The sequence below is a fragment of the Mycotypha africana genome (genome assembly GCF_025528875.1).
Source record: "Mycotypha africana strain NRRL 2978 chromosome Unknown BDF20scaffold_2, whole genome shotgun sequence".
NCBI classification, from domain to species: domain Eukaryota; kingdom Fungi; phylum Mucoromycota; class Mucoromycetes; order Mucorales; family Mycotyphaceae; genus Mycotypha; species Mycotypha africana.
In genome coordinates this window covers 1,048,029-1,062,868 of record NW_026515726.1, presented here as the reverse complement: position 1 = coordinate 1,062,868, position 14,840 = coordinate 1,048,029, and the positions used below count along the sequence as shown (strand labels likewise).

The 14,840-nt window shown below is 38.1% G+C and overlaps 5 protein-coding genes across 5 annotated transcripts; 4 read left to right on the top strand and 1 right to left on the bottom strand.

The window, feature by feature from the left end:
- Positions 1–162: 162 nt before the first annotated feature.
- Positions 163–2,876, bottom strand: BDF20DRAFT_851365 (protein-tyrosine phosphatase-like protein). Its single transcript, XM_053080016.1, has 10 exons — positions 2,509–2,876; positions 2,335–2,419; positions 2,130–2,242; positions 1,932–2,022; positions 1,794–1,849; positions 1,395–1,702; positions 1,201–1,308; positions 803–1,140; positions 621–699; positions 163–532 (listed from the first exon to the last, which is right to left on the bottom strand). Exons 1-10 carry the CDS (start codon positions 2,743–2,745, stop codon positions 361–363), a joined length of 1,587 nt encoding a protein of 528 aa, XP_052939006.1. The 5' UTR covers positions 2,746–2,876; the 3' UTR covers positions 163–360.
- Positions 2,877–3,435: 559 nt separating this feature from the next.
- BDF20DRAFT_851351 (armadillo-type protein) lies at positions 3,436–7,313 on the top strand. The gene is made up of 6 exons (XM_053080015.1): positions 3,436–3,736; positions 3,820–4,066; positions 4,142–4,272; positions 4,394–6,384; positions 6,458–6,621; positions 6,692–7,313. Exons 1-6 carry the CDS (start codon positions 3,641–3,643, stop codon positions 6,907–6,909), a joined length of 2,847 nt encoding a protein of 948 aa, XP_052939005.1. The 5' UTR covers positions 3,436–3,640; the 3' UTR covers positions 6,910–7,313.
- Positions 7,314–7,405: 92 nt separating this feature from the next.
- Positions 7,406–9,809, top strand: BDF20DRAFT_815096 (apoptosis-inducing factor, mitochondrion-associated, C-term-domain-containing protein; the record flags this gene model as incomplete). The annotated part of the gene is made up of 8 exons (XM_053077044.1): positions 7,406–7,867; positions 7,952–7,992; positions 8,077–8,143; positions 8,219–8,238; positions 8,309–8,670; positions 8,767–8,808; positions 8,890–8,955; positions 9,022–9,809. 8 exons carry the CDS (start codon positions 7,406–7,408, stop codon positions 9,807–9,809), a joined length of 1,848 nt encoding a protein of 615 aa, XP_052939004.1.
- A 1,263-nt stretch (positions 9,810–11,072) lies between these two features.
- BDF20DRAFT_851347 (uncharacterized protein) lies at positions 11,073–12,989 on the top strand. Its single transcript, XM_053080014.1, has 5 exons — positions 11,073–11,446; positions 11,529–11,743; positions 11,817–11,853; positions 11,924–12,010; positions 12,084–12,989. Exons 1-5 carry the CDS (start codon positions 11,320–11,322, stop codon positions 12,806–12,808), a joined length of 1,191 nt encoding a protein of 396 aa, XP_052939003.1. The 5' UTR covers positions 11,073–11,319; the 3' UTR covers positions 12,809–12,989.
- Positions 12,990–12,993: 4 nt separating this feature from the next.
- BDF20DRAFT_280135 (uncharacterized protein) lies at positions 12,994–14,682 on the top strand. The gene is made up of 4 exons (XM_053075077.1): positions 12,994–13,002; positions 13,112–13,483; positions 13,552–14,333; positions 14,411–14,682. The coding sequence occupies exons 2-4, from the start codon at positions 13,288–13,290 to the stop codon at positions 14,561–14,563; spliced, it is 1,131 nt and encodes a 376-aa protein (XP_052939002.1). The 5' UTR covers positions 12,994–13,002; positions 13,112–13,287; the 3' UTR covers positions 14,564–14,682.
- The last annotated feature ends 158 nt before the right edge of the window (positions 14,683–14,840 follow it).

The following is a 14,840-nucleotide window of genomic DNA, read 5'->3' as shown; positions in this document are numbered from 1 at the left end:
TTTGGTCATATTTTTTTTATTTGCCCCTTTTGTGCGATTTCTGCATTCAGAAGAGTCTTCGATCCCTACATTAAGAAGCAAGCCGTAGAGGAATTACACCCCAATACGGTAAAAGCATCAAGGTATCGTTTTTTTAGGACATGTTTGGCACGTTTATAATATGGCAAAGTAAAAATCCAACGAAATTTATTGAAAAGTGACCAAATGTGCGTCAAGATTGGTTAATTTCTCGTGAGTTATTTGAACGACCAAACGCTCAAAAACAAACAAACAGCTAGAGATGTTTACCCGGAAAATTTATTACATGCAAATTGGATAAAAATAATCATCTTGAGAGAGAACAAAAAGCTAGTCTGATATCTAAATTCTTGGTCTATACAACTGTCTTTCTTCAAACCGGATAGGTACAATCATAAGGTCTTTCAATTTCTGAATTTCTTCAGTAGTTAACTTACATTCGTCGCGGATATAGCCTTCAATTGATCCATATTTTTCTTTCATTTGACGGATCGTTTCCTTCATACCAAAATATCTAAGGTGATGCGATATTATTTGGTGTAAATAACAATTATTAACAGACTAATTTTTGCAAACAAAGAAAATAAATCCAACAAACTTACGGAGCTGACATCACCATTCGCATATCATCAACTGTAACATTCAACATCTTGGCTTTTTTTTCTAGTTCTGCTTCAGGTTCTATGTGTCCAATAGATAGTACAAGCCAATGTAGATAACAATATAGTTGTATTTCAGTTCTTCATTCCTATAACAGTACTAAGCCTACAACAATCAAATTTACCCCAATATCCCAAATTACTTAGTGCGTACTCATTTGCTATGATTTCTTCATCCACACCGCACATTCCTAATAGCAGCATTACAAATATGCCTGTTCGATCTTTTCCTGCTGTGCAATGAACAATGATACTGTTTGTTGATAGAACAGAGTGATGTTCAATTAAATGAAGAAATATCTTTCTATATTGTACTGCAGCCTTTTCCAATATTACTGCATAAACTTTTGGGAAACCGGAGGGGCCTTCAAAGTAGCCCATCCATCGAGACGCTAAGGCAGTAGGGGAGAAATCTGCTTTGGTGAACATAGCTGATGGGTAGCGAATGATACCTTCAATTTCACTACAAAGTTGATATTCGGTGTTAATAGGGTAATTTGTTGCATGTCAAAATTTCACCTACGGCATAATGCCTTGCTTTTCGATTTCAGGATCTGAGCGAAAATCAAACGCTGCAATCACGTTCAGCCTCTTTAGCCTTCTAATGCCTTCGTCTGTGATGTTGACCAGGCTACAAATATATATTTTTGCATTGAGTGCTACTGTAGATAAACTTTCGAAATTGTAATAAAATGCTTATACTAGCTTCAAGCGTACTGGCCACATCTGAATACAATTCTTTCTCTGATATACCCACTTCCATCTTTCAATGGCCACCCTCCAATATCTCTAAAATTCTTTACGCCTGGTATATCAATCCAACGTGGTATGCATACACTAACGTGCTGCCTCATAGAAAGTGCCTTTTGATAAGCATCTCTCTCGTGCTGTTCAAAATGCTCAACGATAGTGGTGATTAACGCATTCTGTTGACCTGTAAATTCGTGATCCGCATCAGGTATTAAAGTTAATGTATGGTTCGAAATACTGTTGGCATAATCAGCAGCATGTGATGCAGATACTGCCTGTTAATGTGGTTATGGAAAGGGAGATAGAGGATAGATTCAATTAGAACGATAATTGGCACACTTACTTTCATATCGTATGTGCGCATACCGTATCCTTAATCCCATGAATCGTATGTACACACGTTGTCAAGGGCATTCGAATTACTTTTTTGAATGAAAACGAATTCGCATCAGCAGATCCATTTTATGGTGGCGTACCGACGGATTGATGCACTAATAAGCTTACCGTGCGAATTGTCCCAACTTTGGTATAGTTCAAGCTCTTCCGAACTGATATTATATGTCATAAGCTCTCCTTCACGGTATACCTTCCATTCCTAGAAAAATAGGCCTGCTGTTAGACGAGGAAATCTCGCTTCATCCTACTGTATATTATAGTTTTTTTTGTTGTTGGAATCACTCGAATGGACCAACGAATACATACTTGATTGTCATCTGCTCTGACGGCAGATTTGTTATTATAGGGTGCTGCAATGTTAATGTAATGAGATAACGGCTTTTCACAGGATGTTGCATATTTTAAACCGCTCAATGACCCTATAATGAGGATTAATAAATTTTCGATTTTTATTTGTAAAGGAATGAAAGGCGGGACAAAGAACCATGTATGGATATTTATCATATCTTACCTTTACTATAGCCGATAATGGCAAAAATCTCATATCCTAAACCTTCGAAATATGCTACGACAGCTCGAATATCATCAACATCTCTCTATAGAAGTGGGCAAAATGCGAACGATGAGATGTCTCTAAAGGAGTATATACCTATGGATAAATGTTTTCATCACAAATCAATCTTACCGCAATTCTGCCATAATCAGGCTTTCCTTCACTATCTCCACAACCATGAAAATCAAAGCGAAAGCTGCTGAATGGTAATCTTTCGGCCAAAACTGGTTGATAAAGCGCATCTTTATGCCCCTGTTCACCATGTAAGAGAAGGACTAATCGATTGTTTTCTGCTATTGGGGTTTTCTCAACGAGAATACCCTTGATGTATTCTCCCTGTTCATTTAATATGCTTGTTATTGGGAACATTATGTTAGAGAAGTTACAAAGGGGCGTCTAAACTAGTCAAATGAACAAGCCCAAAGTAGGAGAAAATTAAAAGAAAAGCAAAAGGCGCAATTTCAACGTAAAAAAACGTTACATTTAAAGGCAGACTGTTGTACAAGGACGCGGCATTATACAACAGCCTACAAACACGAAGGTAGCCGTAAGGCTTTTAGAAAGGATAATCTGCACAACAAATATGACGTAACTGCGTAGCTGACCGCCATGAATCACATTGAACATTGGGGACACTTTGATCTTCATAAGCATGTGAGAAAGCATTTTTCTGCTTTTGAAGATAATAATGAGATCAAGTTAACATTGGCTACTGCTAAGTTATTAGGTAAGATAAGCATGCGACTGTGCACCCAAGCGTTTCAATGCAGAAGATCCGAGAAAGACGCATATGCAAGATCTATTGTCTCGATGATGGGGAGCGCTCGAGCCAATGACTGTTAAAAACACACATACCTACAATTCCCGAAGAGTGACTTGCATCTACCTCTGGTCGCTCTGTGTGAGAGTCAGCTCAAAAGCTCGCTTGGAACGAGGAGCGTCTGCATGTCATATTGTCCTCCAATTAAGCCAGCTAACGTTGCTCACCAAAAAAAAAAAAAAAAAAAAGAAAAAAAACCAAAATTTCTCAATTTTCCCCTTTCTCGTTATTTTTCTTCCGTTTTATTTCATTGTATAAATTTCCTTACATTCTCTTCCTTCTTGTACATTTGTAAATTCCTGTAAATTTGTAAATAATTTTTTTTCCTTTATTTTTCCCAAATAAGTATTGCTATTCTTCTATTTAAGTTATTCAAGGAAGAGATATACATTGTCATTTGTGAATAGTAGACAACGGGAACAAAGAGAAGGAAAACATAGAAGAATGATACCAGGTTTAATGAGTGACCCTCTGTCACCAAGAAGGAATGAGAATATTCAACAAACCTCTCAAACCACCAATGCCCCTAAAGAGCGTCAGGTACGTTTTAAATTCAAGGTTCTCAATTGTTCAATTGTTGAATTCTGACTAAAATACCTTGACCTTCTGACATTTACGAATAGGCTGGAGCCTTTATGCAATCTGACTTTGACTACAATTTATTTAGTGGTGGTCGGTCGAGCGCGTCATCTCTTTTCCCTACTGGCGCTGGTGATGACCGTTCCAGCAGCGCACCACCTCCTCTTCAAGGTTTGCACAGAACACGTGATGTAAAGTTTGCTTCTGCAGTAGCTGCAGCAACTTCTCAGCAGTCTACGCCTTCTGTGTATGATGCCAGTCAGGCATGGAAATTTTGGAATGATACCAACGGTAAGAGAGAAAACGAACAGTTTCGTTTATTTATATACAAGTTTGTATGGATTCATACTCATATAACATATAAAGACCTCGCTACACCCGACCCTACTGGATTTCAGCAATCAGCAAGCGCCAGTAGAGCTGGCAGCATTGGTGATAGTACAAATCCAAATGATTTACTTCGTTCTAAAGGAAAATTTGTTGATTTCATTCAGCCAGTAAGTTGATGTTTAAAAAAAGAATAAAAAAAAAAAAAAAGAATTATAATGAACGATAGTATAGTAAAAGTTGCACAACTAACGATAAACTTAATGTAACATGTATCTGTGTGTTTTTAAGGAGTTTTCCCATACCCCTTCACCTATGTACCCTTTCCAGCATCATGGTACTGCTGAAATAAATCCTAATAAATTGAAGACCAATGATATTATTGTGAATGGTACTACCACGCAAGATAGTTTTTTGAAACAATCTCAGTTATCGCAACACCAACATCAGCAATTGCAAGCATTATCTACCAGTAGCACCGCAGCTTTGCCTGCAAGGATCAATGCACTTAGATTAGCCATATCCCCACAGTTTGCTCCTACACGTTCAAACTCTACACCTCCTACATGTCGTCCAATGGACATCAATAGCAGCAATAGTAGCAATAGTAGTAATTATGGTTACGATAACACAGTGGCAGCAACTTCTTTGACATCGGCTGGTAGTGGCAATGATTTATTGTTACAAGATGATACTACTCTTTTAAGACAGCTGAGCTCATTCGGCTTGGTGGATGATGATGATTATCTTCATTACAGTGCTCAACAACAGCAAGCAAAACTACAAGCTCCAACTTCCCTGTATCCTTATTACAGTCAACTGCAGCTTGATGATCCACAGGTACAGCAACATCCTTTGAGTCGTTCCTTTTCAAATGCTGCTCTTGATTTGGCTTCCATGCCAAATGGCCTTGATGGTGGTGGAAGCATGGGTAGTAATGAAACAAGAGGAGGCGTCGATTACGAATCCATTTATGGGAAATGGTCAAGTGAAGATGCAGCAGCCAATGCATATCTTTTGCGCATGAGCAAACAAGGAGGACCCTTAACTGCACCAGCCCCTTATGACCCTGTTGGTTTTCCCATAGGCGATAGTTTGAGTAATACAGATAAAAAGCTTCGTGCATTACAACTTCAGCATCAGCAGCTATTGATCAGACAGCAACAACAACAATTATTGGCTGCACGCCAACATTTAATCCTTCAACAGCAGCAACAGCAGCAACAGCATCATAACCAACGTGGGTATAGTAACAATCATAGTAATAACCACCATCACAATAGCCATCATCAGCGCAATAGCCATCACAGTAATGGTAACAATCGCTCTCGCCAAAACCAGCACCATAACCAGCATCATCATCAACAGCAACAGCAGGGAAGTGGAAACGCCGCTCCCTCTGTCAAGTCAACAACTGCTGCTCAAGACCTTACTCTGTGTATCCGTTCTCCTCTTTTGGAAGAATTCAGAAATTCCAAGAACAAAAAATACGAATTGAAGGACATTGCTAGTCATATTGTTGAGTTTAGTGGTGATCAGCATGGATCCCGATTTATTCAGCAGAAGCTCGAAACCGCCAACAGCGAAGAAAAGCAATTGGTATTTGAAGAAGTGTTACCTAATGCATTGCAGCTTATGACGGATGTATTTGGAAACTACGTCTTACAAAAATTTTTCGAACATGGAAATCAAATGCAAAAGTCCATCTTGGCCAAGCAAATGGAAGGCCACGTGCTTTCTCTTTCTCTTCAAATGTACGGCTGTCGAGTCGTACAAAAAGCATTAGAGCATGTTTTGACGGAACAACAAGCCAAACTAGTAGGCGAGTTGGATGGGTGTGTACTGAAATGCATCAAAGATCAAAATGGCAATCACGTCATACAAAAGGCAATCGAACGCGTGCCTGCGCAACACATCCAGTTTATTATTGATGCCTTTCATGGACAGGTATATAATCTAGCAACACATCCATATGGATGTCGTGTTATTCAACGTATGTTTGAGCATTGCACGGATGCACAAACAGGACCACTCTTAGAGGAACTTCATCAATGTACTGCTCAGCTTGTTCAAGATCAATATGGTAATTATGTAATTCAACATATCTTAGAAAGAGGTCGTCTTGAAGATAAAGCCAAAATTGTCGAGAAAATTTTCGGACAAATCTTATCTTTGAGTAAGCATAAATTTGCTAGCAATGTAGTGGAAAAATGCGTCGACTTTGGTTCAAAACGGGATAGACAACTTTTGATTGAAGAAGTTCTTCAAACTAAACCTGATGGGTAACGGGCTATTTAGTCAACATAAATCGAAAGCTTGATGATAAACTAAAAAGCGCGCTGTTTACATCTATAGAACCTATCCTTTGATTACTATGATGAAGGATCAATATGCAAACTACGTTGTTCAGAAAATGCTGGATGTAGTGGATGATAATCAACGTGAAATGCTTGTCAACAAAATTAGACCTCATTTACATTCTTTAAAGAAGTATACCTACGGCAAACATCTTATACAGAGTAAGCCATCCCCTGAATGCATGGTAATGAGATTTAAAGCTAACGTTGAGCATAACTTTTTAATCAATAGAAGTAGAAAAGATGGGTTTAACATATAACCTTCAGGACCCAGCCCTTACAAATGAGTCTGACAAGCAAGAGAATGAAAATCAAGAACAACAAGAATTGAATACGCAATCAAACGTCGAGAGTGTCATGAGTAACACTGAAGTTCAACAGAAAGTCAATACTGTAATTGAAAAGGTTGAAAAGATGACCACTGGCAGTGATGTAGAGAGTAATTTGTAGTTGCTCAAAATCATTAGACGCGTGGACGACTTACAATATTTATTCCAATCCATATTTTGTAATTTTTGAACGTTTTATCCCACAGGAGTGGGTGTATATATGTATAAACTCCTGTAACATATCTCTTTTTAACACACACACACACTCTCTCTCTCTCTTATTTTTACTATTTTGTAAACAGAAACTTTTCTTCGTATATCATTTTTATTATAGTATGCTTCCGTCTCCCTCTCTTTTTCTTACGTATAATTTTATTATATCTTTTTTTGGAGTAAGAAAAATAACGTTCTTTTCGACATTTATACACATATCGTTTTCCCTATCAACATTATATAAATAAAGTTAACCACTATTAATCTCTGAGTCTGCTTTGATTAAGGCGCCGACGTCACTTTTTTGCCCCCTCTCAGGTACCATAACTCTATTGTCAATTAACGTTTATGTAAAAGAAAAGTTTAAATTTTCGTCTCTTTCACATTTTAGAGACAAAGCCATTATGAACTGCTTAAAGGTTACAGGTCGCTCAACCCGTTTCTTTCAAAGAAAAGGCTCAAGTTCTTTAACAAAAAGCTTCTTGCAGCAACAACAACAACGACAACTTTTTAGACAACAAGTTCGCTTATACTCCACACCTACCCCTCATGTCAAAGACAGTGGAAGCAACATTCCCTGGGCCATCGGCTCACTGCTTGTTTTCGGTCCTATTTTGTTCAAGTTGACCTCTCCGCCACCTTCCAAAAAAAGGTCTGCTATCAACCACGACCTTACTCAACACGTTTCACCTGCCGAAGCTGCTGCTGATAAAAAGCCTGCTGGAGAGAATGATCGGCTACAAACACCACCTATTGTAAGTGTAGTTGAAAAGAGCAAAATCCAGAAGCCTTACGTTCTCATAGGTGCAGGTACTGCTTCATTTGCTGCTGCCAAAGCCATAAAAGAGAAGGATCCTCAAGCCAATGTAAGTGGTTTCTCAGAGTAAAAAAAGGAAACTGCCTGCTTGAAGGGATTGAATCAACATATTTTTTTCACGCTTCGATGACAGGTCATTATCATTGGTGATGAAGCCTATGCACCTTATATGAGGTAAAAACAGCTACCAATTGATAATACATCTTACATTATATCCAGTATCGTTTCGCTAATGTAAAGTTATTGTAATTGTAATAGACCTCCTCTATCAAAAGAGCTTTGGTTTTCTGAAAAACCTGAGGTAGAGAATTTAACTTTCAAAGATGTAAGTTGATCAAAAGGAAATATGGATTGTGTTCATCATGCAAAAAACGCTTACTAATTGAAACATTACTAACAGTGGTCCGGAAAGGAGAGAAAGTGCGTATATACTGAATCAATAATTAAGCGTATTCTTTGCTGATGGAAACACTAACCCATCATTTTGTAGTACCATCTATCAAAACATTTCTGAATATGAACTAATTTCAGACGCCTCTGGCTCAGATATCGAAACCAATGATAAGATCAAATTGCTACTCAACAAATCCGTCACTAAACTCAACATTGATGATCACACTGTCACTTTAAACGATGGGAGCATGATATACTATAACAAAGTTTTATTGGCCACTGGAGGTGAACCCAAGACTTTACCTAATCAACCAGCAGCCGACAGCAAGCATATTACTACCTTCCGTAATATTAGTGATTTCAAGACATTGGACAAGGTTGCTAAAGACGGTGCTCATATTGCTGTCATCGGCGGTGGCTTCCTTGGTTCAGAGCTAGCTGTTGCTCTAGCACATAGAGGTAAGTATAATATTCTTCAAAAGTATAGACTTTTTTTTTTTTTGTTAAATATGTATCCTAATGTACTGCAATATGGTTCATCCTAATATATTAAAGCTGGCAAAGAAAATTTGAAGGTGACTCAAATCTTCCCTGAAGGTATAGTAATAGAATCTACTGTATTCGCAATATAATTATTGAAGATATCCTTATTCACAAAATTGCTTTGCGACTTCTCAGATGGAAATATGGCCAAGGTTTTCCCAGCTTATCTAACGAAATGGACTACAGGTCGTGTCCGTAAATGTAAGTTCAAGTTTCGAAACTGATATTGAACAGTATGTTATAATTAGAAATTGACCCGTTAAACAGTGGGCGTAAACGTTAAGGAGAAGTGCTCCGTAGAAAGCATTTACTCTTCTAAGGATGAAAAGACAACTATTCAACTCAGTAATGGCGAAACCGTCGAAGTGGACCATGTTATCATTGCCATTGGTATTAAGCCTCGTGTGGACTTAGCTCGCGATGCTGGTCTCGAAATTGACGAAAAACATTCAGGTGTTGTTGTCAATGCTGAACTTGAAGCACGTACTGATGTTTATGCCGCTGGTGATATGGTTTCTTTCCATGATATCCAACTTGGACGTCGCCGTATCGAGCATCATGATCATGCCGTGCTCAGTGGTCGTCATGCTGGTGAAAATATGGTGGGCGGACATCGAGCTTATAAACATCAGTCCATGTTTTGGTCAGATTTAGGCCCTGAGATTGGCTATGAAGCGGTAGGCTTAGTTGATTCACAATTATCAACAGTCAGTGTGTGGGCTAAAGCTACTAAAGAAGATACACCTGCTGCTGCTGCTGCTTCGACTGAGACTAGTAGTCCTCGCCTGGCTCCAGGCGAGACGGATGTTACAAGCATTAATACATCTACTGAAGATGCTTCCGAAACTACTCAAAAGAACGATGTAATCTTTAAGGATGAAAAATTCGGTAAAGGTCTTGTTTTTTATACTCGGGATCAAAAAATAGTAGGATTAGTCCTCTTTAATGTCTTTGGAAAGGTTCAGGAAGCCAGAGATATCATTAGTAGCGGGTATACTACGGATCAGATCGACAGTCTAGTAAAGAAATTTGATATTTTCTCCAAGGATCACTGATTCATCCATAGAAAAGTTACTTTACATATCTTCATGCAAACTTGGTAGCAATTGTAGACTTATTTATTCATTAAACTGACTAGTGTCGTTCCTTACTCTCTACCCTTATAAAATTGGTCATTGAATGATTTCTTGAAAGTCCTACTGTAAGTTTACATATCCAATGATATGGCAGTAACCCTTATAGTGTACACACGTGCTTTATTGCTCATTTCAACTCATACATCAACAAACCGTCTTTATTATTGTAAGGTTTTAAAGTTCCCAAGAAAGCTACAAGGTAGACATCAGCTATAGAGATAAAAGCTATCGTATGACATTTTCTTTCTCTTTTGCAGATACTTAATCAGTTTCGCTCAAAAAAGGTTCGATTCCGACTTATTGAATATCGATCAGCTACAGTCTTTTTCTTTTAAGTATAAAAGTCGCGAGGAAGATTGTTTGATAAAGAAAATAGAAAAAATGAAGGATGCTTAGCAATTGCTAAGTATAATATAGCAATATTTCAATAAATGCTCATGAAAATGGCGCGGTATGTGTAAGCTCATACTTCACTATAAAACTCGCAACTGATTGCATATATATTGATTATTAATTGAATTATGCTTGAAGACCAAGTCATATCATTAATTTTCTGCTCCATCCAGGGTTTAAACTATAGACGTATATTAATCAGTAACACAGCAACACTACGGTCAGTTCAGTGCTGTATCTCATGGATCAGTCAAGAGCTTCTTCTCGGTTGGCAAAGATAAAACAATCTTATTGTCGTCTCTGATCTGATCAAGTGCATCAACAAGCTCTTTTTACATTAAAAAGGCCCACGGTTAACTTGTAATTTGACCAATTTTTTACAATACTTGCTCTGCTTCCTCCCGCTCCAAATCCCGCCCATCACAGATTTTCGTATTAAAAAAGATCTTTTACTATCTGCACAAACAGAAAGAGTTATGCCAAAATTTGATTACGAAAACTCTCTCTTTGCCAGTTGTAGCAGCACATCGCGTCGTGAAAGGTCTCCAACGTCAAACGGAGATAGTATTCGTACACTTGATTCAGAAAAAAGAAAAGAAGCGCTTGGATGAATAAAGAAGTGGATGCATTGAGAACATTGATAACTTCGTAGAGCACTTTCTACAAATGATCAGCAACTGATTCAAAAATTGCTTATCTTAGACTGTCATTGAATACGAAAGGAGATGAACACCTAACACAACAATAATTCAACAAACAATATTCATATCTCTACATTCTATACTCACCTTTTTTTTTTTTTTTTTTCTATTCTTAAATATAAGTAGTAGTCTTTAGCAAATGGCGACCGTGATATTAACAGCTGTTTAGAGATCAAACGTATTAAAAATAGTTTAAAAATAAAAGGTTTCAAATTTTTCTGATTTTCTTCCACACTTTTTTCGTTTTGGTGAGCTGCTTTAATTCTGACATTTTTTTTTGTCCCTGCCCAAAGTTGTTTCCTTTTTGACTCTTGTCAAGCAATTTCCTAATAGCGATGAGTACCTTTACTGCACCCTCTGAGAGTCGTCGTCTAACAAAAAGGAAGAGACATGTAGACGAACAAGAAGAAGAAGAGAGAAATGTTGGAACAATTGACCAACCCACATCACGCGATGCCTCTGGTAAAATAGATGGATGAAAAAACTGTTGGAACCCACTGTTATTCAACAACTAAATAGTGTACCCTCTACGTTGTTCTAATAGATGAAGATAATACGGACACTTCTATTTCCGGCGTCAACAACCCTTCTTCTTTTACAACAAAGGCAGATACCACGACAGCTGTCAAAAGGTCTCGACCCATGAGTTCTTCCATGATATCGAGCACTAGTGATGAAGAAACAGATAATGCTTCAGCAACTACAGCTGTTGGCTTACCCGTTGGAATAGAAAAGAAGTATGGCTTTAAAATCAATCCTGTAAGTTGAAGAATCCCTTGAAGAAGATAATCTGTTGAAGTTCGAAAACTCAAGTAGTATTTCTATATATTAGCCACCAATTGGTAGACCCGTAAGAATGTACTGTGATGGTAATGAGAATTTTGTCCATGATCTTGAAAGCGTTTGAGCTCTAGTTTATTAAAATATCTCATTCTTCAGGTATCTATGATATGTTCCATTTTGGTCATGCTAAAGCACTCGAACAAGCCAAAAAAGCATTTCCTAATGTATATCTTATGGTTGGCGGTAAGAACGACCATCCTATTGTTGTATCAAGCCAAATCCACAAATTAACTGACTACAAATTATGTATTAATAGTCTGTAGTGATGCGGAAACTCATAAACGTAAAGGTAAAACGGTCATGAATGAAGCCGAACGATATGAATCTGTCAGACATTGCAAATGGGTGGACAAAGTAATTGAAGATGCACCATGGTTTGTGGATCAGGATTTTCTTGATCGCCATGAAATCGACTATGTTGCTCACGATGCTGAGCCTTACCAAAGTAAAGAATCAGGTGATGTCTACGCTTTTGTCAAAGATCAAGGTCGCTTTTTCCCCACAGAACGCACTGACGGTATTTCAACGTCCGACTTGATCACGCGTATTGTGCGAGACTATGACGCTTACTTGCGACGAAACTTAGAAAGAGGTGTTACTGCTAAAGAGCTCAATATTTCATTTTTAAAGGAAAGAAGAATCAAAACCAAAAAATCGATCGACGATTTCAAAAAGAATATTAAAGGAGCGATTAATGATACGCTTCTGCTATGGGAAGATAAGAGTCATGACTTCATTCGTGGCTTCAATAAAGTCTTCGGTGCCTCAACAGAAGATATGGTGGGTAAGATCTGGAAATATCGTAATCGTAATAGAGGAGGAATTACAGATAGCGCCGAAAGTAGTAGAGCAAACAGCAGAGTCCAATCGGAAGCGGAAGAGGAAGATACTGAACCAGAAGAAATGGATCATTTGGAAATTAGAAACAAACCTTTGAAAAGAATGAAGCTAAGACACGAAGATAGACGTGATACCTACTAAGCCATGCCAAGATGCTTGGTATAATATTTCATTATTGCTCAAATAGATTACCATTATTGTCTCGTTAAAAATTGTACACAGCCCGTCATGCCTTATTGACTTTTATACTCTCTTTTACCATAAGAGCTATGATTCGAATGGATGATATGGCATTTTTCTTTCTAGTAAATACGCAGTATGTCTATAATAGTTGTGTATGTATATCCATATTCTTCAGATCTCATTAACGTATAAACTGATCAGAGACTACCAAATAATAGATGACCCCTTCTTTTTTTTTTTTTTTTTTTTTTTTGATAGAAGATTTGAATTCTGTAGTACAGCATTAACCATGAGGTTAAATTGAGATATGTTATTTCGGCTTTGAATGCGTTAATTTTAAACGTTTCGTCGAAAAATCCTTAAGCTTTCTCTTTTTCTTGTACTTCTGTTAGAATAGAAACCACTATTTCTTATCCTTCTAAAATAAGCCCAGAATTATGATATATGAAACTAACTATTTAACGACAAGCCAATACCCGAACTACTTCGATCCTTACTGGCAGCATCCATATCCGCATAAAATATCATTCCATACTATGGATAATGTAAAGCTAAGGGAATCTTTTGTGCATCCAGTTAGCGGGAAGCATAGATATGAACACCCAATTATGAGACGAAAATTTGAATCAAGAGGTACAATAAATTTTAACAATTGATTTAATGTAAAGAAAATCTAACAGTTAATTACACCTTTTCAATAGGCAATAGTCGATATAATGACAGGCATTACTATGGCGAAGGTAGCCCCTACTTGTTTTCTGAGGAGGAAGCTGAGGAAGGTGAATATGACCCACATTCATCCAACCATTATGGCAGCAGAAAGTTTTATCACAGTGATCAGTATCCAGAAATGACAAGATTAGCTTCAATTCCTCATATAAGGCAAACCCGAGAAATGCAACAAGTTTCGCGGCTTCACCATAAAAGTAAAGATGATGCAGTGCCTTGGCCACAATCTGCCGTATATGTCACCCAACCCATGATGCTAGTTGATCCCGTGCTGACACAACCACATTACCAGCAACATCAACAGCAAATTTTAGGCATTTGTACAACAGATCTCATGCCTGGACGGCTGCTTTCTCCTCCCCAAATGCCCATGACAGCGGCTAGCCCCTTGAGCAAGCCAGGCAACAACAACTTGGTAGTACCTCCGATTTCTCATTTGCAAAATGTTTCCGTTATACACCCACTTCATTCTGCACATCATATCCAGAATCAGCCCTGCTTTCTAAATATGACGTCCAACCAACCAACTTCTTTCCCAGCATTTCCACAGCAATTTTTCACTTCGCCATCATTGAACCTACTACAGCAACCACAGCAGGAACTCACACTGCCTTCTGCGTTTCTGAATCCTACTAATTTCCTCGGTCTGCCACAAGCATCCGTCATAGAAAAAAAAACTGATAACTCAAGCAAACCTAATACCAGCAACGAGCAGACACCCGTCGAAGGGCTACATTCTTCCACTTCTCCATCAGTTAATTCTTCAGAAAGTATAAATTTAACATCATCTGTCACAGCTGCTCACCCATCTAACAGCATTCCACAGCGTAGGCGTTCCGTGATGGAAAATATTCTCTCTTCAATGTCTCTTTTACAGCCTGGCCATTCGTCAAACCACAACAATTACGTAGGCTATCAGGAGGATATATCACGGGAACAGCTTCCAACAAAAGTTGCTGCTACTGCATCAACTTCATGTATTGAAAATAGTTCAGGCAATGATGATATCAGCAAGGCTGCTACCTTCTCGCCTACGTCGAATCCTTCTTTTACTACGTCCGAAAATGTTGCTCCCTTGAGTGAGAGCAGTGCCAATTTGAATCGACTTTCAAGACGAACCTCACTAAAACTTTTCCGGAAAGCCAGTGAGTTACGCAAAAGACAGTATCTATGGTGTTATAGACCACAGTATCGACAGGAAGCCAATACTAGTACCACTACTACAACTTCAACTTGGATTGCATTTGATGTTAAGAATCAG